Source organism: Geotrypetes seraphini, chromosome 1, assembly GCF_902459505.1.
Source record: "Geotrypetes seraphini chromosome 1, aGeoSer1.1, whole genome shotgun sequence".
Classification (NCBI taxonomy): Eukaryota; Metazoa; Chordata; class Amphibia; order Gymnophiona; family Dermophiidae; genus Geotrypetes; species Geotrypetes seraphini.
In genome coordinates, this window is record NC_047084.1 from 396,254,602 (window position 1) to 396,281,318 (window position 26,717).

Genomic DNA, 26,717 nt, shown 5'->3' on the forward strand with positions numbered 1-26,717 from the left:
AACAAAGAAAAAGTTTGGGGAGGAAATAAGGTCTGGAGGAGAGGAAGCATACAGGCTGAAAGAAGGGAAGAATTATTGGATGCACAGTCAGAAGAATAAAGTGCAACCAGAGACTGATGAAATTACCAAAGGTAGGAAAATATGATTTTATTTTCAATTTAGTGATCAAAATGTGTCCGTTTTGAGAATTTATATATGCTGTCTATATTTTGCACTATGGCCCCCTTTTACTAAACTGCAATAACGTTTTTTAGCGCAGGGAGCCTATGAGCTTCAAGAGCAGTGTGGGGCATTCAGCGCAGGTCCCTGCGCTAAAAACCGCTATCACGGTTTAGTAAAAAGGGAGGGGGAATATTTGTCTATTTTTGTATAGTTGTTACTAAGGTGACATTGCATAAAGTCATCTGCCTTGACCTCTTTGAAAACCCGCGGAATATAAATGATAATTAACATTTTCTCTGCGTACAGCGTGCTTTGTGTTTTTAAAATTTTATTGTTGGTAGATCATTTTGACTTGGCCACAAAGGTAAGGGGGAGGGAGGGGAGCTGCTGAAAAAGTCTACCTTGACGTAGTTGCAGGCTTACAAATCTTTTGGTCAAAGAATGCGGCGACAGAGAAAAGTATGTGTGTATTCGGCCCATGGAAGAAGGGGGATCAGGGGGGGAAGGGGTGCGTGGGGGGCCCAATAGGATTGCTCAGTAAGGGGCCCAGAAACTTCTGATGGCGGCCCTGCCTGTCCCTCACACATCTGACATCATTCCCTCCCTTACGCCATTCCTCACATCTATTTTTAAATGTTTAAAATTTGGCTTTCAATGATGTTTTCAATTATTTTGCCAATTAAGCCAATTAAAAATATTAACTTCCGCATAGGTGCAACAAGATTCCATTTATAGAATCAGGGCTTTAGTGCCCAATTAGCACTTACGCACACACTCAGAACATAAATGTAGGCCCAGTTATAGAATGAGCAAGGGGGAGGGTGGTCTGTGTATTTCTCAGATAGAAAAATGCGGTTTGGAGAACACTCGATATTTCAGGTTGAAAGTAGATAATGACCCTCTCCAGGATGAAACCATGTCATCTGCCAAGTTTGATTGCATTTTCTCAAACTGTGCTCAAATGCATATAGAACAATCAAACCTTTGAAAAAAAAATATACTGTTGGTTTTATTGTTAATGTACATATTTTCTTTTTTTTTTTTTTAAGATGAAAAGGATTCCTAAAACAAAATGGGACAGAGATCATGAGGTCCATCTTCGTTATCTGGCAGAGGCTCACAGTAAACAATTGAATGGCATTCTGACTCAAAATAAGCTCTTGGAGAAACAAAGAGATGGTACAGAATTTCATTTTCCTAACATAATTTTTGTTAAATATTTGGATGTTGAATATGAACATTTAATACATTTTCCAAAAGAATATAGTATGGGGCTCATAATAAAAAAAAAAAAACCCGTCTAAAAAGTGGCCTAAATGGGTACTTGAACGATCAAAAAGCCTGATTGCCAAGTACCCATAACCAAAACTGGTTTTAGATGTATCTAAAACCAGCTTAAGCCTTTCCCCTGCCTCTAAACGCATAGAGCAAAAAGAGGCGTTTTTAGAGGAGGGAAAGGGTGGGAGGTGGGCCGACCTAGACCTAGGCGTCCAGCTGGCATAACCAAAATTTTAGGCAGGTTGCCTAGTCGGCACTTATACGTTTTGACTTAGACCAAGTCAAAACAGGTATAAGTGCCGAAAAAGGGCCCACTGAGCTGATGGCGGCTGTCACGATCAGCTCAGCGGCCCGGCAACCTACCCCCCCCCTACTGCAACCATCGCAGCAGGAGAGATGGCTCATCTCTCCTGCCATGATGCAATCACCCCTCTACCCATCCGTCCGGCCAACGTATTTACAGGTACAGGGAGGGGGTTGGGGTGGGGGGGTCAAGGGGTCGGCTGGGGGTCGTGGGTCAGTGGGTGGGAGGCCGATCAGGGGTTCAGGGGGGGCAATTATGGGAAGGGGGCAATCGTGGGAGGGGGGTGCGCTGAGGGCAGGAGGGTCTGGGATCCCTCTTGCCCAGATCGTAGTCAGCAGGGTGGGGTTGCCAGGCCAGGAGGGCTTGGGCTCCCTCTGGCTCCGATGTTGTCAGGGGGAGGGGGGTCGCGACTCGCCGGGACAGGAGGGCTTGGGCTCCCTCCTGCCTTGATTGTTGTTGGAGGGGGGGGGCGGGGGTGGATTCTGTAACTGGTGTTGTTTGTGACAGACACCGGTTACAGAATTCAGCTTTTAGGCAAAGGACTGGCTCCTCCTTCGCCTAAAAGCTCTTGTGTTGGGCGTTTGGGACTTAGGCTTTTATTGGTTGATTATATGTTGTTAGTGTAGACGTAGTGGTGGTCTGGGCGTTTAAACAGCTGAACGTAGAGGCAAGCCATTATTTTAAAAAAAAACCCTCCCTGCTTCTAATTTCAACGTTTAGGGCCTTAGGCCAAAAGGGGACTTAGACGTTTTTTTTGATTATGCCCCTCCACTTGTGTATGCAATTTTTTTCAGATTGTTTATTGGGCAGACTGGATGGGCCATTTGGCCTTTATTTGCCATCATGTTTCCATGTTTCTGTTGTTTATTAAAAGCTTCTATACCGCTGCTAAGAGGGGAGTCAATTCAGAGCAGTATATATGATCTTTGTAATACAGAATTTGCATTTCCTGGAATGGTGTCAATACAATTTAAAAAAAAAATGGGAAAAGACGTCAAATATACCCTAAAGAATAACAATAAAGACGTCTTCTTCTATCTGCATCAGACAGTCAACTGAGCAAAATTAGACGTTAAATAATTGACCTCAAAATCTCAAAAGGGACAAATCAACGTCCCCAGTGCTAGTCAAGCACCTATAATCCTCGGCCAGCTCTGGGGAATTCGCCAAAGGTAAAAAAAACTCCCTTTAACAGCTAAGGGAGAAAAACCCTCAGGCTCAAACCCAGGCATACAAAAAAGCTCAAGTTTAAACTATCTGGAATGGATAGAGTTCAAATTTTGTGAGAATATTAAAGTAAAAAAATTCAAATTGTGGCCACTAAATATCAAATGCCGGTGCTGTCTCAGTCCCGGAAAGTTTACCAGTTCTTCACATTCATCAGCGACGGTTGTAATCCACCAAAACTGAGTCAAAAATGCCACATTGTTAAAACTAATCACAGTTCCACTTTCAACATATGCTCTCACTCTCAACAAAAGCCTGTGCATGGCCTTGTTTTGCTCTTAAGGCTGCATCAGGACCTGAACTGTGAGCATTTAATGTGAGATTTAGTTATTTTCCTGACACAGCCTATAGAGCCATGCACAGGCTCTTGTAGAGAGCGAGAGCATATGTTGAAAGTGGAACTTATGATTAGTTTCAACAATGTGGTGTTTTTGACTCACTTTTGCTGGATTATAACCGTTGCTGATGAATGTGTAAAACTGGTGAACTTTCCGGGACTGAGAAAGCATCGGCAAGTGGAAGATAAGTGTATTTGATATTTAGTGGCCACAATTTGAATTGTTTTGCTTTAATATTCTCACAAAATTTGAACTCTGTCCAGATAGTTTAAACTTGAGCTTTTTTGTATGCCTGGGTTTGAGCCTGAGGATTTTTCTCCATTAGCTGTTAAAGGGAATTTTTTTTTTATACCTTTGGCGAATTCTCCAGAGTTGGCCAAGGATTAAAACATGTACCCCTTATATGAGTTTGACTAGCACTTGGGGACATCGATTTATCCCTTTTGGGATTTTGAGGCCAATTATTTAAAGTCTAATTTTGCTCAGTTGACTGTCTGATGCAGATAGAAGAAGATGTCTTTATTGTTATTTTTATGGTTTCAATACAGATATTATTAAACCATAACACTGGCCAACTCTCATTTTGGTGCCTCAAATGTTAGGCCTGTTTCTGGGTATATTTGACCTGCTGATTCCTAAAATGACAATCAATCAGCTCTAGTTTTTGATATACAGAACATGTGCCATATACCACTCTTCACTCTGCTTGCCCATTAAAAAATCAGGATATTTTAATGTAGTGTTTAAATTAATATCTTTTAAACATAAAGGAAACATATTAAAAATTAAAAGAAAAGGGTACAACATGAAAATCTACTTATTTCATACCAAAAGCACTAGTTTATTACACAAACTTTCCAGTCATTCGACATACAAGAAGCTCCATTTGTAAGACTTCTGAGAGTGGGATCTGCTAGGACAATCCTGCATAAGATTCAACAATAGTCTGCCAACATATGTGCATTCTTGGTGAAATCTTTCACCTTGCTCTTCACTTAAGTCCCCAAGGTTCTCTGGAAAGCGATCTAAGGCCTATATTCATTAAACTCACTGTTGTTGGGCGATCTGTGGCCGAGTCTTGCCAGGTGACCGATTCATTACAGAGTCCTCATGCAAATTATGTGATCGGATGCATGCCCACAGTGACCCCATGGATTGCTGCAGAGCGATCCAGACGCATTCACAGACCATCCTCTTTGCCTGTAGATGTGATCCGCGCATGCACTTGCTCTCCGCACAAGCTTGAGGTCAAAACTAAAGGGGGAGGGGTAGCTGCACTCATTGGCCCCACAAGTGGATTCCAGGAATCATTTCAATTTTTTGTGCAGCCAGAATGGAACAGAACACGCTGTGCAGCCAGACTACGGAACAACACAGAAAAGAACACGCCTTGTGCAGCCCCGCTTTAAACCCACCCGCGGGTTAAAACCACTGAATTGCACTGCGCTTTTTGCACAAGGAAGATGTGTTTTAAGACATTCCAAAAATGTTTATTTTGATGGTTTTATTTTTTATTTTGATACAGGGATTTCAGGGCTGCAGGGCTGGGATTTCAGGGCGGCAGAAAGCAGGACAGTCAGCAAGGACGTGAGCGACCGGCCAGAAGGTTAGTGAATGGGGTCAGGGAAATGCTCGTAAACTGGTCGGGACACAATCGGTGAGCTTAGTGAATCTAGTCCTAAGTGACTGTGCAGATAATGGCCTTTAACACTCATTACAGCCAAGCCTGTTGAAATGAAAGCAATACAAAATTTCCAAAGAAAGGACTGCCAGAGGAACTTCAAAAGACAAAAATGTACAAGCAGTAAAAAAGTCGATAAGTTCTGAGAGTGGTAATCTGATTTTAGAAAGCAGATAAAAACTCAATTATTTAACAGGCTGAGTTCTTAATATATTTATTATCTTTTATTCTTTTAAGATTTGTTATACCCTTTTTATATGGCATGTATGTATTTTTCTTATATTATATGCATATAACTTGTTGATTTCAATTATTTACATTGTTTGTATTTCAATTAATTGTTGTGAACCGCCTAGAACTTTTTTGGGTATGGCGGCATATAAAATAAAATTATTATTATTATTATTATTATTATTATTAAAGGCTTGTGTGAAAAGCCACAAACAGTGAATTCAATTAAATCATAAATTTGTTGTGAACGGGATGACAAACCCAAGCCCTTTTCGGGTTTTTCCTATGACAAACCCAGGTCTGGTCCGGGTTTTGCCACAGGGATTAGAAAGAAATACAATATACCCCTTTGTAAAAGAGCTGATCAGGTAGTGTCCCCGACTTTAGACTCAGCTGACTATTGCTCAGACCTGGAAGTAGAATCAGATGAGGCAGAGCAAGAAAGGATGAAGCAGAAAACCTGCACAGGGTTTAAACCTGTCCCCAAATCTGCTAAGGGATTACTTCCTTTCCAGCAGCCGGTCCAGGCAAGGGTTAAAGCTGGAAAAGATCCTGCACTTAGGCAGATGGAACAAACCTGTGTGTGGAAGGCCCCTCCCCCACCTAGGCTGAGTGGGAGTGTCCCTCCACTGCTTAAAAGGAGTCAGTTTAGAACACTGAGGGGGGAAGCAGCCTGGAGGCAAACCGGAGAGAACCATCCACTCTCTCTTCACCTCGAGGAGGCAGGTTCTGCAGACTGGCAGATGTTGGACACAGAGGAGCTTACTGCTGACCCTGGGAAGGAACCCCAGGGGAACCCATGGAGACACAAGAGAGTCTGGTAGGACTGGAGGTTGTGCCCATGGATGTTGACATGCAGTAAGGAATTTGTATATTGCCTGTGTCCACAGTAGTGAAGCCCTCAGTGAGACCAATGTTTGTTTGAAGGGGATTTGTATGTCTCTCCCTTCTAGTAGTGAACTGTGAGCCATTGCTAGAAAGCTTTATTCATGAGGCTAGCAAATGTTTTTCCCTGCTAGCTGCTAAGCTGAGCCGGGAGCATTCTTTCACATAGCTGTGCATAATTGATTAACTGAACGGCACAGCAGGGAGCTGTGCTGAGAGCCCTGCATGTTCCCGAGCTAGGGCTAGGCAGAAAGAAAACTCCTTCACAGCCTGAGATGTGCTGAGTGTGCCTTTTGAAACTTGTACAAATGAGGAATCCGTTTTACAGAGCAACAGTGTGTGAGAGGAAACGTTAGGCTGGGGAAACCATGTGACATGCTGGCCAGGCTTTTAAGAGGGGGACAGGCCTTCAATGGGGGACAGGCAGGCAGGCCTTTGGGGGGATACAGGCCTTCAATGGGGGAACAGGCCTTCAAGGGGGGGAGGTAGGCCTTCAAAGGGGGGACAGGGCTTCAAAAGGGGACAGGCAGGCAGGCCTTCGGGGGGGGGGACAGACAGGCCTTCAGGGGTGGGATGCAGGCCTTTAAGGGGGGGGACAGACCTTCATGGGAGGACAAGCCTTCAAGTGCAGGACAGGCCTTCAAGGGGGAGGGACGACAAGCCTTCAGGGGGGACAGGCAGGCCTTCAGGGGTGGGATGCAGACCTTTAAGGGGGGACAGGCCTTAAAGGGGGCAACAAGCCTTTAAGGGGGCACAAGCCTTTATGGGGGGACAAGCCTTCAAGGGGGAAACAGGCCTTCAGGGATGGTGGCACAGGCCTTTAGGGGTGGGGTGCAGGCCTTCGAGGGGATACACCTTCGGGGGAGGGGGGCCCTGGTGTAGAAATACAGGGAGGGAGGGAGGGAAGGCGGGGTTCAAAGAGACGTGCATATGCCGGATTTTGGGGGGAAGAAATGGGTCTGAAAATAGAGGAGAGGGACAATGGGATTTAGGGAGGGAAGGAACAGAAAGGGAGAGAAGTTGGACACAAGGGATGGTGTGGAGAGGGGCTAGAGATACTGGATAGGAGGGTAGTTGGGAAAAGAAAGGGACAGATGGTGGACCCTAGGGTGGTGGGGAAGGAGGGAGAGATGCTGGATGAAAGGGTAGTTTAGAAAAGGTGGATCTGTGGAGGGAGACAAAAAAAGGAAAGATACCAGACCTCCTGAGAAGGGAAGGGAAACGTAAGGGGAGGACAGAGATGGCAGATGGATGGTTAATAAGGAGAAAGAAGGAGACCCTGGCAAGCAAGTTATCAGAAGACAACCAGAACCTGGGACTAACAAAAGGTAGAAAAACTAATTTTATTTTCTGTTTTGTGATTACAATATGCCAGATTTGAAATATGTATCCTGCCAGAGCTAGTGTTAGACCGCAAATGTGAGCTAGGATTTAACAGAGAGAGGAAAAGTCTTTTTTGTTTGTTTATTTTGTTTACACCACAGCGCCAGTGTGGTTAGGAGAAGGCAAAGGGGGTGAAGAGGCTATAAAATAAACCCACCAGGATGTTTGAAAAAAAACCACCCAATTGGGTAGGAAAATCGAATCGTAAAACCAATTCAATAGGCTGAATCGAAACAAAAAATTTTTTCCTGAATCGGGCAGCACTATCGTGTACTACTCCTGTTCCAATTTGCGCTTAGTGTCAGTATTGTGATATATGTTCATCTTCCTGATAAATCTGGTTATCTGTGCTATGATTATCTTATCCCTTGTCCCTACTGTTTTTATCATATAGATCAGTGGTTCCCAAACCTGTCCTGGGGGAACCCCAGCCAGTCAGGTTTTCAAGATATCCCTAATGAATATACATGAGAGAGATTTGCATACCTGTCACTTCCATTATATGCAAATCTTAGGGATATCTTGATAACCTGACTGGCTGGGGGTCCCCCAGGACAGGTTTGGGAACCACTGATATAGATGTTCCTAATGGGGACTAGCCAACTATCTCTTCTTTGTTGCATTATTGACTGTAGCATTCTGTGCAGAGGATGGTCTTCATCCCGTTCTTTCTGGTGTCCTTTTCTAGATACATAAATTAATAAGGGACTGGCCACTGATTGGTTAAGTTGCTTTGTTGGGGCTAGACACTAATTTTCAGCAGCATTTAACTGGCTAAGTGCCACTGAGATTTGTGGCTAGCATATAACTCAAAGTTAGCTATACTGGGGGCATTCTGGTGGCAGAATGAGGACTTGTAACCTGCTTAGGTTTTAGGAGGGATAGAAGTCTGTTAAATAAATAAAATAAATAAATAAGTGCTGATACTCAGCCCTTAAGTGGTCAGGTTTTGCATAAATGAGACCGCATAAAAATCTGTCCTATTTTTATGTGCTAGCCCATGGCCTCTTAAGTGCTAAATATCAACTAAAGGTGGCTATGTGTTAGCCAGCTTAAAAATAACCGGATATTCAAAGCTGAAGCCTACATAGTAAAGCAATGTACCTATAACAGGTAGTCTCTATAGAGAGGTAGATTAATCAGATACCCAAATGAGTGGTGCCATTGGATGATGCCAGAGTGCAGCATGTCTTTCTTAGAGCTCTGCACTACAGTAAAGCTCGTTATAGAGCAGGGCTCTACAAACCCCATTACCTTGTGACCAAAAGATTGGCATGTAGGATTTATGACCTGAACTGGCAGCTCTGTTAGAGTTGCGAAAGGTAGTAGCAGTAGTAGCAGCAGCAGCAGCAGCAGCAGCAGCAGCCTCAACACCATCCTCTACAAATAATGAGTTAAATGGAAAGGGTAGATATAAATCGCTTGTTCACTCTTTCCAAAAATACACATCATAGAAACATAGAACATAGAAACATAGAAAGATGACGGCAGAAAAGGGCTATAGCCCATCAAGTCTGCCCACTCTACTGTCCCACCCCATTAAGTCAGAGTGCTGCTCGACCCACGTAGAGATCCCACTGGATGTCCCATTTATTCTTAAAGTCAAGCACGCTAGTGGCCTTGATCACCTGCACCGGTAGTTTGTTCCAGTGATCCACCACCCTTTCTGTAAAGAAATACTTCCTGGTGTCACCACCAAATCTCCCTCCTCTGAGTTTGAGCGGGTGCCCCCTTGTGACTGAAGGTCCCTTAGGAAAGAATATGTCATTTTCCACCTCGACATGACCCGTGACGTACTTAAATGTCTCAATCATGTCACCCCTCTCCCTGCGCTCCTCTAGAGAGTAGAGCTGCAACTTGCCCAGTCTTTCCTCGTATGAGAGACCCTTGAGTCCGGAGACCATCCTAGTGGCGTGAAGAAATATTTTCTCTGGTTTGTCTCCTAGTCCTACCCCCTCTTTATGAAACTGCGATAATAGTTTCTAGCATGGGGAGCTGCACTGAATGCCCATGCAGCTCCTGACGTAGTGGCGTACCTAGCATATGTGACACCCGGGGCCCATAATTTCTTGACACCCCCCATCTATATGAAAAATATGATTTTTAGTAACAATACACATATCGCACAAGAGTGTACCTAGGAAAAGGCAGCACCTTAAACGCTGCAGTGAGCACTAGAACACCAACACATACTTTGTAAAACTAAACAAGCCAGATCCCGCAGAGTCAATTGATCCTGCAGTCAATGCTAACTGAAAACTATGGAGTTAATAATCAAAAAAAGCGTCTAAGTCCCTTTTTGGCCTAAGTCCTTAAACGTTCAAAGCAGAAGCAGGGAAAATGTCCATAATCAAAACAAACGTCCAAAATGAATTTTGTTTTGATAATGGCCTTCCTCTGCCTAAACGCCCAGATCACCACTACTTCTACAAGTACACCTCCACGACATCTACACTTTTTGTCCATAACGAACCAACAAAACGCCTAAGCCCCAAACGTCCAACACAAGGGCTTTTAGGCGAAGGAGGAGCCAGTCCTTCGCCTAAAAGCTGGATTCTGTAACCGGTGTCTGTCAAAAACAACACCGGTTACAGAATCCCCCCCCCACAACGATCCAGGCAGGAGAGTACCTAAGCTCTCCTACCCTGTCGAACTGCAACCCCCCCCCCGACAATATCGGGGCAAGAGAGAGCCCAAGCCCTCTTGCCCCGTCTAACCGCGACCCCCCCAATAATATTGGGGTAAGAGGGAGCCCAAACCCTTTTGCCCCGCCGATTAACATCGGGCCAGGAGAGAGCCCAAGCCCTTCTGACCCAGCGACCCCCCACCCGCAACTGGATCGGGCCAGGAGAGAGCCCAAGCCCTCCTGGCCCCAGCGACCCCCCCCCCCCCCCCCGCAACTGGATTGGGCAAGGAGGGAGCCCAAGCACTCCTGGCCCCAGCGACCATACCCCCTGCGACTGGATTGTGCCAGGAGGGAGCCCAAGCCCTCCTGGCCCCGGCGACCACTCCCCCGTGACTGGATCGGGCCAGGAGGGAGCCCAAGCCCTCCTGGCTCCAACAACCACCCCCCCGCGACTGGATTGGGCCAGGAGGGAGCCCAAGCCCTCCTGGCCCCAGCGACAACCCCACCGCAACTGGATCGGGCCAGGAGAGAGCCCAAGCCCTCCTGGCCCCAGCGACCCCCCCCCCCCCCCGTGACTGGGATCGGGCTAGGAGGGAGCCCAAGCCCTCCTGTCCCCAGCGACCCCCCCCCATGACTGGATCGGGCAAGGAGGGAGCCCATGCCCTCCTGGCCCCGGCAACCACCCCCCTGTGACTGGATCAGGCCAGGAGGGAGCCCAAGCCCTCCTGGCCCCGGCGACCCCCTATCCCCCACCCTCACTACATTACGGGCAGGAGGGATCCCAGACCCTCCTGCCCTCGATGCAACCCCCCTCCCCCCCAACGACCGCCCCCCCCTGCCCCAATCGCCCCCCCCCCGGCCAACCCCATGACCCCCCAACCCCACCCCCCTTCCCCGTACCTTTTAAAGTTGGCCGGACAGACGAGTGCCAAACCCGCCGATCTGGCAGGCAGCCGATGCCAGAATGGGGCCGGATTGGCCCAGCCATCCCAAAGCTCCGCCCACAGAATCAGAATTGCCTTATTTCCATTTCCTATTTATAAAATTTTGTCAATACAGTTACAATACTACTTGATTCTAAGTAAAGCAACAAAAAAATCTTTCTACCTTTTGTCGTTTCTGCTTTAATCATCTTCTCTTTGCTCTCTTCTTTCTATACAGCGTTTGTCCTCTCTCCCTTCCATGCAACATCTGCCCTCTCTTTGCCCCTTCCACCCAGCTTGTGCCCTCTCTTTTTTTACCCCTTCCATCTACTGTCCACCCTCTCTCTGCCCCTTGCATCCACTGTCCACCCTCTCTCTGTTCCATATGGCATCTTCCCTCTTTCTATGTCCCTTCAACAAACTGTATATCCTGTGCCTTTCTCTCCTTTGTACATGATTCATTTTGGCTTTACCCCCTCCCCTATGCTCTGGCATCTCTCTCTTCTCCTTTCCTTCCTTCCTTCCTTCCTTCCCACTCCACCCCATGGTCTGGCATCTCTAGCTCCTTCCTTTCTCTCCCCCCATGCCCTGGCATCTCCCTCCTATCTCTCCCTCTGGCACCTCCTCTTCTTTCTTTCCCTCTGGTCTGGCATTTTGTCTCCTTTTGTTTCCCTTCCTTCCCCCATGCCCTGGCATCTCTCTCTTCTCCTTCCGTCTCCCCCTCCCACTCCATTATCTAGCATATCTTCTCCTTTCTTTCTCTCCTTCCTTCCAGCTGGTCTGGCATCTGCCTCCTCCCCCTACCCCCTGACATTTCTCCCCCCTCCATGGTCTGGTAGCTCCTTTCCTTTCTTTTACTTCCATGGTCTTGGCATCTCTTTCCTCTCCCTTTCCTTGTGTTCCTTCTCCCGTCTCTCTCCCCAATTGGGTGCAGAAGCAGCACTTCTCTCTTGCCTCCTCCCCAATTGGGTGCAGCAGCATCTGTCTTCCCCCTCCCCCACTTGGGTGCAGCAACAGCATCTCTCTTCCCCCCTACCCCTTGGGTGCAGCAGCAGCAGCATTTCTCTTCCTGTCGGCGGAGTCGCAAGCTTCCCTCCATCACTAACCTCTTGCTGTTCTTCCTAGCTTTGGGCCTTCCTTGTTGTCAGGTCCTGCCTCCGCGGAAACAAAAAGTAGGCAGGACCTGGCAGCCAGGAAGGCCTGAAACAAGGAAGAGCAGCAAGACAAGTTTTAACTTCCCTCCGTCGCTGACCTGTCTCCCTTAGCTTCCCTCCATCGCTGACCTTAGCCCTAGCGAACTCGTGCTCCGGGGCTCGAACGTGTACGTGCCGACTTCTCTTCTCCTCCCACCCCGGAACGTTACTTCCGGTTTCGGAAGGAAGAGAAGAGAAGCTGGCACGCACACCTTAAAGCCCCGAAGCATGAGTTCGCTATGGGCTAAGGTGGGAAATCGCCAAGCCGGTGAGAGGCGGGGGTTGTTTTTTGTAAAAAAATGTTGAACAGCGGCAGGATTCACAATAGATGGCAGCCGGACAATCATCTAAATTAGCTGGGTGCAGCGTCTGGCTAAAAGGCCCTAGGGCAGTGGTAGGCAAACAAATTTGTCAAAAGAGCCAAAATCAGCAGTACAACAATTAAGATTTTTTTTGAGAGCCATACCCCATGCCCGCTTGTGCTACAAAGGCTACGTCAACCCAACTGACACCCCGCATGTCCTCACATAGTCGAAATCGATTCATGGCAGAGCCTAGAGAATACCTATTATTATAGGAGTTCAAAATACACTATGTTGGTACTTCAGTATATCTGCTAACTAGTCTCTTACCAACTATTTTAATTTTTATTCTTAATTTGCTTATGTTGCTTTAAATTATTAAAAAATATTATCAAGTTATATTATATTATAAGTGCTCAGTCTTGTATATCTTACATGGAAACCAAAGCAAGTTATTACAGGACTTCAAAACTTTTCGAAAAGAAATCAAAACCCTACTTTTCAAAAAATTTATCCAGATATCTTAACCCAACCCTTCCCCCTCCTCCTAAATAAATTCTCCCCCAAAACCTCCACTTAAATAATCTCTTCCTCCCCAAAACACCAACCAAGTATTCAGATCCCTGAAATGTAATGTAATCTTATTTGTACTCTAACTGTAATCTATTTGTTATATCACACAGTAACGTACAGTCAATTTAATATCCAATTTGCAAGTTCTTCCAGAATTAATCCAGGTACCTCTCCTCCCTTGTAACCAAAAAAAACCCCAAACCCCCCCCCCCAAACTGTTGTAACTTCACTGGAAATGTCCAGTTAGCTCTTTTGTAATCTGCCTTGAACTGCAAGGTATAGGCGGAATAGAGGTCCCTAATGTAATGTAATGTAATGTAATCATAGCGCTTATGTAATGCACTATTGTTATTAATACGATTGACCCAGCTAAATATATATGCTGTAATTCTTATATACGGGACTCCATGCATTTTATTCAATAACTGCACAAAATGAAATATGAACAACTGGATGGAATCATTATGGTAACAGCAGACGTTACATCATTATATGCAAATATTCCTCAAGAAAAGGCTTTGGAAATAGTGGATTATCATTTATCATTAGATAACACTATATCATGGGGGAAAAAAGTTTATTAAATTTAATGACAAAACAAGTAATTTATAATAACTATTTCACTTATGAAAACAAGATATTTCTCCAAATTAAAGGAGTGGCGATGGGGGCAACAGTAGCACCCACTATAGCATGTCTATATATGTCAAAATTTGAAGAGGATCATATCTACAAATCCAGACATTTCCATCAAATTAGTCTATGGAAAAGATTCATAGACAATGTTATATGTTTTTGGGACGGTATATATGAAAATTTACAAATATTCCTGAGGGAGATGAACACTTTTGATAAGAATATACAGTTTACTTATTTAATTCAATTTCATAAAATATCTTTTTTGGATATTAACATAATTAAAAACAAAACCACATTTGAAACAACAGTATACCGTAAAACATCAGATAGAAATACATTATTACATTATTCAAGTTATCACCCGCAACCATTACCTATGGGTCAGTTTTTAAGGATTAGAAGAATTTGTTCCACTCCAGATGAATATAAAAATCAAGCACGAATAATGAGTGACAAGTTTCTTCAAAGAGGATATCCGAAGACAGTAGTTAAAACAGCATATAAAAGAGCAGCCAACTATCATCCTGAATGGCATACGGATACACATTAAGTCCAACACAATACCACAGTTTATGTATTACCTTATTCTAAACAATCGAGAGCTTTAAGTAAGATCATTCATAAATACTGGCCGATTTTAACAGTATTTCCCCAACTTCAAGAATATCTGAAATTTGCATACACACGGGGTAAAAATATAGGTGAAATGTTAAAAGATAATAAATTCAGAAGGAACATACAAAATCAAAATGAGGAAGCTAGAGGACATCAAGCATGCGGTCATTGTAAATATTGTATCAATGTATACCAAACTCAGTCATTGATAATACCAAAAACAGGAAAACATTTTAACATCAGGGGCAAAACAGACTGCAATACGCAAGCAGTCATATATTGTATAGTTTGCCCTTGTGGATTATATTGCATAGGACATACAAAACGCAAAATCAAAGTTCGAGTAGCAGAACATTTAAGCTGCATTCAACGGGTAAAATGCAAGCACCTTTAACAGAACATTGGATTGCCAAAAAACACACAGAAGAGTTAAAGATCACAGTTTTATTACAAATACAAACATCTGGGGGCGGAGATATAAGTAGGTGTTTACTATGTAAGGAACAGCGTTTCATTTATCAATGGGGCATATTGGAACCGGGAGGTCTAAACAGAGACATTCAATGGGTTTAGATCATCCCTCCCACAAATTGACAAACGAATCAGAATTCTCCTTTTCAAATTTTAAGTTTACAAGGGCTATCCAATTAAATTTCACATCCTCTAATTTAAGCCACGTCACTAGCAATTGACCCGCCATTTTGTATCGGTCCGTGGAGGACATAATTGAGAAGAGAGAATGCCGGTATGATTGCATCTAACGGATCCAACAGCATTTAAGGTATAAGATTGTGTCATAAGTTTTTACTTTTTGGATAGATAAATGTATCCTTCAGAAGGTTAAGTTTAAAACGAAGCTCTTGAATGACCCGAAATTGCCTCATTTCAACCCATGGCGTTGCCGATCTAATTTTTGACAACAAGAAGATTATATAAAAATATATTTAATCTAATTACAATAATATTAGAGAAAGTAGAGAAATATAAGTGTTATTTAAAGGATTATTTAGATTTTAATTTAGTATGTTTTTCACAGTATTATACTCCTCCTAAAGAAGCCGTTGAGGCGAAACTCAGGACTGAGTGGAGGAGCAAAACAGCACTATTGCACTTTAATTTGGATGATATATATTCACCTGCATCTCACTAGTCAAGAAGAAAAATCTTTTAAAAACAAATTAGCTCATGGTACCAAAGCAAAGACTTTCTACAATGACAAAGATAAGTGCTATATTTCCTGTTTGCATCTGATGATTGAGTATTTTTGAACTATTAGTTATAGTGAATTACAGCATATATATTTAGCTGGGTCAATCGTATTAATAACAACAGTGCATTACATAAAGGACGCATAAGCGCAATGATGGTCCTGTAATGACTTGCTTTGGTTTCCATGTAAAATATACAAGACTCTGAGCACTTATAATATAATATAACTTGATAATATTTTTTAATAATTTAAAGCAACATATGCAAATTAACAATAAAAATAAAAAAAGCTGGTAAGAAACTAGTTAGCAGAGCCTAGAGAATGACAGGGGAAAAAAATTTGTCTCCGTCCCCTCCCAGTCAGCTCGGTCCCCATCCCCGCAAACCACCTGATTCCATCCACACAAGCCTTGAATTGTTTTATATTGAACTTATTATATTAAAGTATAAAAAGAAACAATATTTTGTACAATTGTCAATTTATAAATCAGTGTCTTCTCCCCACTCTCTCTTCCCAATTTCCCTTCAGCGTCCTCAACCCACTCTCTCTCCACTTCCCTTCAGCGCACGCACATAAAAACAAGCAAGTAATTTTATATCATTTTCATTCTATTCATTCATAGAAATTAAAGCCTAAATAATGCCAGTCACATAACAAAACATGATTTTACAAAAATAATTCCCTGCACAGTCAAGCCTGCAAGGATTACTAGATGTATTTCAGTAGCTTCCCTCCCTCCCCCTTACATTCGTGGCCAAGTCAAAATGATCTACCAACAATAAAATTTTAAAAAACACAAAGCACACTGTACGCAGAAAAAATGTTAATTATCATTTATATTCCGCGGGTTTTCAAAGAGATCAAGGCAGATGACTTTATGCAATGTCACCTCAGTAACAACTATACGAAAATAGACAAATATAACCCCTCCCTTTTTACTAAACTGTGATAGCGGTTTTTAATGCAGGGAGCTGCGCTGAATGCCCCACGCTGCTCTCGACGCTCATAGGCTCCCTGCGCTAAAAACTGCTATTGTGGTTTAGTAAAAGGGGGACATAGTGCAAAATATAGACAACATATATAAATTCTCAAAATGGACACATTTTGATCACTAAATTGAAAATAAAATCATTTTTTTCTACCTTTGTTTGGTAATTTCATCAGTCTCTGGTTGGACTTTATTCTTCTGACTGTACATCCAGTATTTCTTCCCTTCTTTCAGCCTCCTGTATGCTTCCTCTCCTCCAGACCTCATTCCATCCCCAAACTTTTTCTTTGTTTCACCCTGCCCCCTTCTTTCTTTCTCTCTCCATGCCCCCTTTCGTTCTGTATGTCTGTCTTTCTCTTTCTCTCTCTCTCTGTGCCACATTTCTTTCTTTGTTTCACCCTGCCCCTTCTTTCTTTCTCTCTCCATGCCCCCTTTCTTTCTGTATGTCTGTCTTTCTCTCTCTCTCTCTCTCTCTCTCTGTGCCCCATTTCTTTCTTTGTTTCACCCTGCCCCTTCTTTCTTTCTCTCTCCATGCCCGCTTTCTTTCTGTGTGTCTTTCTCTCTGTGCCCCATTTCTTTATTTCTTTCACCATGCCCCCTTCTTTCCTTCTTTCTCCATGCCCCCTTTCTTTCTCTATGTTTGTCTGTCTCTCTCTCTCTCCGTGCCCCATTTTTTTCTTTTTCTTTGTTTCACCCTGCCCCCTTTGTTTCTTTCTCCCTGCCCTCTCCTCTCCCATGCCACCGCCATTGGGAAAATGCTGCCATCTCCGCTGGGGAATAGGCTGCCACTGCCGCCATCAGGAACAGGCTGGCACCGAGTCCACCCTGCTTCTCTTCCCCACAGGGCCGACCAACTCTCGCCGCCCAACGTCAATTCTAGCGTCGGAGAGGATGTTCTGGGCCAGCCAGGTGGCGATTGGTTGGCCTAGAACGTCCTCTCTGACGTCAGAGTTGACATCGGGCGGCAAGAGTTGGTCGTACAGCTGCTCTTTGGGTGAGAACATCATCAATTTTCTTTCTAAGTGCAAATAATTGTTGTTTAAACGTAAATGACAGGCTTACATGATGTTGTCTGTGAAGCGTGTGGAGTTCCCTAAAGAGATGAATTAGAGAAATACTTTTCTCTTACTTCCTTTTTTTTCTTATTTACTTTTTCTTTTCTATTATACTAATACAATTTAATTGCTGGGGATACGAAAACCTCAAGCGCTCGCGGCTGTCTGATTATAAGAACTTGTCTGTATCAGAATTGCCTCTTGCGAGCTATCGTAGGTTTCTTCAATCCCCCTGTACTGACAACACTTTAACTGTACTTTATTATCTTTGAATTATTGTACTTTCTTAAGTATTAGTCAATATCTCAAACTCATAATCTTAGATTGCCAACAGCCATTTTTGCCAACAGCCATTTTTACTGGACACCGAAGCTTTCTAACATTACTATGTACTTAGCTTTTACGCAACCAGATGGTGCTTAGTACTTCTAGTTAGAGTGACTAGATGTCTGAGTGTTCCATATTGTTTAGATGGTGAGAATTCGGGGTAGCCAATTAAAGAAGCCACTGAGTGCTGAGCAAGAGCATCAAAACACGCTCCTGCTCATTACCACTCAGCAGCAGAAGAAACCAGGCATGACCAGCCGGGTCAGCAGTAGGACAGGAGCTGGAAAGCTTGCTCCTGTCCGCTGCACCTCTGGACCACCAGGCCAGAGGAGGTAGGAGGATGGGGCAGAGTACAGAGCGAGCGAGTGAGGGAAGGGGGCTAGGTGCAGAGCCTGACAGGGGAAGGAGGGAGGGAAGGGGGCTGGATGCAGAGCCTGGCAGAGAGAGGCTGGGTACAGAGGGTAGGGAGTTGGGAAGGCAGGGAGGACAGATGCTCAGGGGTTTGGGAAAGACAGATACTGCACGTACTTGGAAAGGGTTGGGAAGGAAAAATGCACGGCGGGGGGGGGAGGGGGGGTATAGGAAAGGAGGAAAAGAGAGATGCTGCTCAGATGGAGTACTGGGGAGAGAGAGAAAGAAATGCTGCCGGTGGGGGAGGGAAAAGGAACAGAGAATTGTTGGACATATGTGTGTGGCTTGAGAAGGAGAGAGATGATGTATATAGGGAAAGGAAGAAAGAGGGAGAATTGTTGGACATGATAGCGGTGGAGAGGAGGGAGATAGAAATGTTACACTGGGAGGGAGGATAGATGATCCAAACAAGGGAGAGATGTCAGACCACTGGAATGGGAAGGAGAGAGAGAGAGAGAAAGAGATGCCAGACCACAGAATGGAAGGGAAGCAGGGGGGAGAGAAACGCAGAAAGAAGAGGAGAGAGATGTTAGTCCTCGGGAAGAGAGAGGGAAGGAGAGAGAGATGCCAGACCATGGGAGAGGAGAGAGATTCCAGGCTATGGGAAGGAAAGGAAAAAGATGCCAGACCATATGAGGGGGGACGGGGGAAGTCAGAGCTGTCTGATCATGGGAGAGGGATGAGATGGTGCATAGGGATGGAGGGAAGGGGAGACAGAGGAAGAAGATGGTGCACAGTAATGGATGTGACAGGGAAGAGATAAGAAGAAATGTTCCTTATGGATTGATGGGAATAAGGGCGAAAAAAGAGGGATAGATGGGAAGGGAAGGCAAGGAAAAGTAGATTTTGAGAAGAAAGCAGAGAAATGTAAGAAAGTTGAATGTTAAAAGTTAATGCTAAAGATGGATGTATGGCAGAAAGTGAAGGAGAAAAAAAAAACAGTAAATGGATAAGGTGCCCTGGATACAGAGTTAAGAGCACTGGGACTGAGAAAGATGGTTTGAAAACCAAAATCACCAGGCAACAAACCTAGGAGAAATGATTTTATTTTCAATTTAGTAATTGAATTGTGTCAGTTTTGAGAAATTACACCTGCTGTCTATATTTTGCACTATTCAGGAAGAAATGCATTTGTTTCTATTTCTCTGGGGGTTGTACTTACTGCATGCAGAGTCTTGCATCTTAGGATTTTGTTTGTATATATTTGTACTTTTAGTTTGTGATCCTATATTTGCACAGGGGTTATCTGTGTTCTGAATGTGTGACCAAGGCCAGGTGTTCTGGTAGGAATGAATGTTGAGAAACATACGGGTGCGCTTTGCATAGTTTAATTTTGTGGTTAACCATTATGTATTGTTAAGATTATATTGTGTGTATATATGAAAAATGAATGGAAAAATGCTATTAAAATTAGTACTATTATGGGAGTGAGGTCTGGGGTGGAGCTTGTGGGCCCCCCCAACAAAAAAGCGTTCTGCTGCCTATGAAATCCACCCCAATAATCAACCTATATTCAGGATATTGCACAATTTAGATAGAATATCTGAAAAAAAATGATGGTTATACACATTAGGTGCATAGACATTGTAAAATAGCCATTTATGACCTCACAGTTCCTCTAGAGCAGTGGTCTCAAACTCGCGGCCCGGGGGCCACATGCGGCCTGCCAGGTACTATTTTGAGGCTCTAGGTATGTTTATCATAATCACAAAAGTAAAATAAAACAATTTCTTGATCATATGTCTCTTTAGCTATAAATTACAATATTATTAAGACTTAGCCAAAATGAAAGATTTATAAACTATAAAGAGTTTTACCGCATGCAAAATTGTCATTTCTTTAATAAGACATTAACTATTTTTTCTGAGGCCCTCCAAGTACCTACAAATCCAAAATTTGGCCCTGCAAAGGGTTTGAGTTTGCGACCACTGCTCTAGAGCAGTGTTTTTCAACCGCTGTTCCGCGGCACACTAGTGTGCCGCGAGATGTTGCCTGGTGTGCCGTACGGTCAGGGCCGCCATCAGGGCAGTACCACCAGTCTAGGGAGAGGGGCGGTCCGCCCCACGTGGACAGGAGAGAGCTGGACGGGGGACCCGCGGAGTTCAATACATCTCGAGCCGCAAGGCTCGTCTTCTGTTCCTGCCTGCCCTGCAGCTAACGTGTAGCCGGTCGCAGGCGTTCCCCGATGTTGGCGCTGACGTCGGAGGGAGGGCTTAAGCAAAGCCTGCCCTCTGACGTCAGCGCTGACGTCGGAGGATACTTCCGTTCGGCTGTTTGTGTGCGGCAGGGCAGACAGGAAGCAGAGGACGAGCCTCGCGGCTTGAGCTTCGTTTTGCTGAGAAAGTTGCAAAGATGGGCTGGGAGGCAAACACGGAACACAAAAGGGGGGGGGGAGTGCGTTTTGGACACAAGGCATGAACTTGGGAGAGAGGAAGGGAGGGAAAGAGATGCTGAGGTGGGGGAGGGAATGGGTTTTTTGGACACAGAAGGCATGGACTTGGGAGAGAGGAAGGGAGGGAAAGAGATGCTGAGGTGGGGGAGGGAATGCGTTTTTGGACACAGAAGAAATGGACTTGGGAGAGAGGAAGGGAGGGAAAGAGATGCTGAGGTGGGGGAGGGAATGAGTGTTTGGACACAGAAGGCATGGACTTTGGAGAGAGGAAGGGAGGGAAAGAGATGGTTGTGTACACGGGGAATAGAAGAAAGGAGAATTTTTGGTCATAGGGAGGGAGTGAGGTACAGATAGTGGCATACCAGGGTGGGGGGGGGGGGCGGTCTGCCCCACCCCGGGTTTACGTCCCAAGGGGGTGCACAGCTGGCCACCCTCCAGTGTTGTCCCTAGGCCGGCAAACTGCGGCTCTTTAGCCACTTGAGTGCCACCGCCGCCAACGGTGTTGTTGGCGGTGGCAGCATTATAAAATACTTTCTTTGTGTTTATTTGATTCCTATTCAAGAGAATTACTTTATATATAGTCAATATAGGCACAGAGTTAAATTTTTTAACATTTTCTAATGGTGGTGTGCCTCGTGATTTTTTTCATGAAACAAGTGTGCCTTTGCCCAAAAAAGGTTGAAAAACACTGCTCTAGAGTATCTACCCTCTTTATCCTGGAGAACTTTGTGTATGTGAAACAGAAGTTGTTTATGAAAAAGGATGGCTACATTCCTTTGACGACTATTGTATGTGGAAAAACATACCTCACCCGGCCCAGTCTCTTTTTTAATTTGCCATGCTCTATGGTCGTGAGCTTGGTTTCCTGAAGGAACACGTTATCCACATGTTTCCTCCTGACACCAATTTAGGATTTTTTTTCTTTTAATGTTAAGTGTAGATATTTTCAGTTTAACCATATTCGATCACGGCATCTAGGTGTTGCAGCCATAGTGAAAAATGAATATTCACAGATGTAGTGCCCCCCCCCAGCTAGCCCCCTCCCCCAACTATAATCCCATTAATAGGACTTTCCAAGGAAACTGCAATGGGCAATCCATCATTCAACATCTGGAATAGCTTCCCATGCTCTCAAAACAGCACATATGCCATAGACATTTTTTCATCCAGTAGCTGAGACAGGTGCTGTACCGATACTTGCATGTTATCTTCCTGCGCGGTCATCCCCGCTGCCTCTGGGAAAAATGTTGCCATCTTGGCGTTCTTTGCGAGCTTGAGCTCAAGCACGAGACGTCCGTTTAGGTCGCTGCCACCATGTGACCACCCAGATGTCTTGTTTCTATCGCCTGCCTGGTAAGGTTAGGAATGAAGAGGAATTCACTCATAAAAGCAAAAGAACTATTGGTGCAGATAGAACACAGGTAGGTGGTTCCTTTTATCTCCACCTTGTTTGTTTCATTTAGTAGTAGTTTAAAAGCATGTTAATATTTGTATTTAGAGCAGAATGGACTTATGTAGTTATGGGGAGTTTCTCTACACCCCCTAGGTTTGTACTCTAGGACTTTGCTAGAAGCTTTGGTATCAATTGGGGGATGGGGGGAAGTTCATCCGATTGTATAAAGTTACTCATTATAAAACCATGTAATATTCCGACCCTGAAATTTTCCTTGTATCATCATACGATGTTCATTTCAATACTTTGTAATTCGCTGTCTGTACAGTTTTTCTTCATTGTGAACCGCCTAGAAGTCGAAAGATTGTGGCGGTATATAAGAATAAAGTTATTATTATTATTATTATTATTATCCCAGAGTGATGGGAGGTGGAGCAGGAAAACAAAACAATGGGTTCTCTATAACCCTCAGGGATAATGAGGGTTTTACCCACTGGTCAAGACTACCATTCTTGTTTACAAGAAAGAAGATTAGCAAGGTAATAACCTAATCTTTCCATATCAATGCCAGATACAAATATGAGGAAGGAAGAAGAGAAGGAACAAAGAGGAAAAGAAAAACACTTGTGGTATCTTTCTTTCCATGTCATCCCCCCTCTTCCAACTGATGTTTTTCTCTACTCCTCCCGATAGTGGTGCTTTTCTCATACCAACAGCAGCAGTAGAAGACACAACAAGAAGTAATGTCACTGTTCCTTTATGCCTCCTGCTGATGGGAAGGAGGGAGAAGCATTCTGTAGAAAGCAGGACACCCTACATCCCCCTCCCCATGTATAGTCCTGTATCTGAATACTGACACCTTGCTTCCTAGAAAGTAGAAGTGATTTTATCTGAATATATCTTGATAAATGTCTCGGTACTTGTATGTTTTGATGGTAGGAGTCTTATTTGATTTGTGAGGTATTCTTAGGATTGCAAGATTTCCTCTTTTAAAAAAAGAAGACACCTGGCCCTGCCCCGCGCAAACCTCCTGTCTCCTTCTCCGAGATCTGAAGGGCCTCTGCGCGTGCATGGACATCGACACCATGCGCATGCATATGACATTGTGTCAACATCCACACATGCTCAGAGGGCCTCCAGACAAAGCACTGGCTCGGGGACTTTCAAAACCCAAACAAACTGCTGAGTGCCTCCCAGTCAATCTTTTATAAAGAGGGCATGTCCAGGATTTCCCAGACAACTGGTAACCCTAGGTATTGTACATTTTAGTCATTTAAAACTAAGCAATCAGTTGATGAAACCGATTCTGATTCCCTTCTAGATATTGTACAAAGGCTGAATGAATTGACTGTTCAGAGTAAGAACTCTGACCAACTGGAGATGATGATTAAACAACTGAATACACAAGAGAGAAAAAATGAACAACTTTTGGAGTCTTTGAAACACCAAATAGAGATGCTTCAGATAGAATCCATGTAAGGAAAGTTATGTTATTTCATCTTGAGATTTTGAGAACAAGAAAGAAAGGCAAGTCTTTATTAGAATCAGTAGGTTGTTAAGACATCCCCCTTGCCTTTCATTCTTGTTCTTTGCTTGTATCCTAAGGCGAGGGTCTCTTTTGTCTGCCTTCTTGAGATTTTGAAAATTTGACTTCCATAAATTCTTATTTTTCATTTACATGATGGAGGAGATGACTTTCAAAGCTATTGATTTCATATATAAGTTGTGTATTTGAAAAATTTTCCTTAATATGGCACAGTACAACTTAGAGTGATCCTCAGAACATTTTTAGGTTGGGAAGAAAAATAATATGGGGCTCATAATCAAACTTAAACACGTCTAAAATCCTGCCCAAGTTGACACTTGGATGACCTAAAAGACAGGTTGTTTGAGTGCTGATAATCAAACTGAGTTTCTGGATGAGTCATGGGACTTTTTAGGCCTCTGAATCCCGCTGTGTGCCCAGATCTAAAATGGGCATATCTGGAGGAGTTGTGTGGGCGGGATGTGGGCCAACCTAGATTTAGTCGTCCTACAGGGATAATCAAAGGTTTTACTAGACATCCTTGACAAAAGTTAAACGTTGTGAATTAGACAATGTAAAACAGGTATAAGTCCCTTAAAGGTATCCAAAGTAACCAGATAACAACTGCAGAGACAAAGTAAAAACCCACACACACTCTCCCATTGTTCACTGACCCCTCAAACCTCCACAAAGATCGGAATAAAAACATATATACCTGTTTTCAGAACATCAACACCTGGTATAGGAAAACCTAGTAGAACTGCACACAAGTCTTTACATTGCCTGGGGGGTGGGCTAGTGAACCATAGAGAGGAGGAGTGGACCTAGGCCCATAAGCCACTCTAACCACTACATTTATGATGGAACATGTACGTCCCCAACCCTACTGTACTGCCATATAGGTGTCACCTGCAGCCATAAGGGCAATTGGGGTTGTAGACAGGTGGGTATAGTGGATTTGGGTGTGTTTTGTAGGGCTCACCATAACCTATAAGGGAGTTCTAGTGAGATGTTTATCTGGTATCCTTTTTGTGAAGTTCACAGCAGTGCCCTGTAAGGTGCCCCACTGCTCTGTTGCCATATCTAAATGGTCTTGTTCTGGCACATCAGTGACGTGGCAGAGGGAATTCACTAGTGGACAAGGCTGAAGCAGCCTTATTAGAGTGCTGCCGGCTTGACGCTGATTTGGAGGGAGGTATCGGTATGTAGGGCTTGCTCGCGGTCGGCGGTTTGGATGGGAGGAAAGGATGGCTGTGCAGTGGTGGGAGACAGCGGCATTATGCTGCAAAAGGGATGGGAGGGAGGGAAGGATAGAAGCTAGCAAGGGTTCTGCTGCACGAGGGATGGGAGGGAGGGAAGGATAGAAGCCGGACAAGGGTTCTTCTGCATGAGGGATGGCAGGGGGGAAGGATAGAAGCTGTGTAAGGGTTCTGCTGCACAGGGATGGGAAGGAGGGGAGGAAAAATGCTGCACATGTGTGGGAGAGGAAGGGAGAGATGATCATGTACATACCCCGAAAATAAGACCTAGTGTGTTTTTTGGGGGCCCAAAATTAATATACGACACTGTCTTATTTTTGGGGAAACAAGGTAGTTTTTTTTAGTAACATAGTAGATGACAGCAGATAAAGACTTAATTTAAATTTTCCTTCTTCTTAGCTATTGCTGGGCCAGAACCTAAAGCTCTGCCTGGTACTATGCTTAGGTTCCATCTACTGAAGTCTCCATCAAAGCTCGCTTCAGCCCATCTAAACCATCCCAGCCATCGAAACCCTCCCCAGCCCATCCTCCAACAAAAGGCCATATAGGGACAAAGCCCAGTACTGGCTTTAATTTATACTGATTACAGAATTCTTTGTGTTCATCCCATGCTTTTTTGAACTCTGTCACCATTTTCCTCTCCACTACCTCCCTCGGGAGCACATTCCAGGCATTCACCACCCTCTCCATAAAGAAGAATTTCCTTACATTGCTATTGAGTCTACCACCCCTCAACCTCAAATTATGTCATCTGGTTTTACCATTTTCCTTTCTCTGGAAAAGATGCCAGTGCTTGTGTCTCTTCTTAATTTCTTCTTTCGGATCCTTTTTCCATTCTTTAAAGGATGGTTTTTTTTCACTCTAATAACCTCTTTTACTTCACCTTTTAACCACGCTCATTTCCTCTTCTTTCCATCTTTGGTGATACATAGAATACATCTGGTCTGGGCTTCCACGATAGTATTTTAAAATAATAGGGGGGTGGGGGGTTGAGAAGATACTTTTAATTTGAGTGCAATTGTTGGATATTTAGAAAGGGGGGTGATGATATATGTATTTGTCATAAAATGTAATTTGATAGAATTTAAGTGCTGTTAAAGTGTAAAATGTCTGTATAATATGTTGCACTTATTATGGGCTTTAAAATGAATAAAGATATTAAATAAAATAAAATAACATCTACGCCTGTTTTACGACATTTGCAACTGATCCTTTTAGTTTCTTTTTAACTATTTTCCTCATTTTATCATAGTCAGCCTTTTGAAAATGATATGCCTCTATAGTAGATTTCTTTTCTGATGCCACTCCTGGTATCAACTCAAATTTGATCACATTATGATCATTGTTTCCCATTGGACCCAACACAGTTAACTCTCGTACTATGTCATGCATTCCACTAAGGACCAAATCTAAAATAGCTTTCCCTCTTCTCAGTTCCCGGATCAGTTGCTCCAAGAAGCTGTCATTTATGACATCTAGGAACTTTACCTCCCTAGCACTCCCAATTAACCTGTCATATATTGGGATAATTTAAATCATACATATTTGAAAAATTGAGAATGCATATGGTGTTTCACCAACATATATATAAAAAACATATGCTAGACCACTTATCTTAGTCTATCTGGTGTACCAGACCACGAGGTGAACAATCCAAACTGGTGCAGTGCAAGAGCAATGTTCATTCAACCCGAGGAGCACCTTTCTAAAAAAATCATATTTTGGAGGAAAAAGACCTCAGTTAAAGGGCTTCATGGGTCTAAAAAACTTTCCAAATAGGAGCTACCACTTCAGGTC

The 26,717-nt window shown here is 43.8% G+C and overlaps 1 protein-coding gene across 2 annotated transcripts in view; it reads left to right on the top strand.

Moving 5' to 3' along the window:
- The window catches only part of LOC117347239 (coiled-coil domain-containing protein 17-like), a 488,260-nt gene that overhangs the window by 54,768 nt on the left and 406,775 nt on the right, over positions 1 to 26,717 (top strand). The window contains exons 3-5 of one of the 2 annotated variants that reach the window (XM_033917895.1): positions 1,212 to 1,341; positions 4,835 to 4,915; positions 23,458 to 23,611. In XM_033917895.1, coding sequence (XP_033773786.1) covers positions 1,212 to 1,341; positions 4,835 to 4,915; positions 23,458 to 23,611 — 365 coding nt within the window. The remainder of the gene's footprint in view (positions 1 to 1,211; positions 1,342 to 4,834; positions 4,916 to 23,457; positions 23,612 to 26,717) is intronic. The other variant, XM_033917903.1, reaches the window with a different exon arrangement.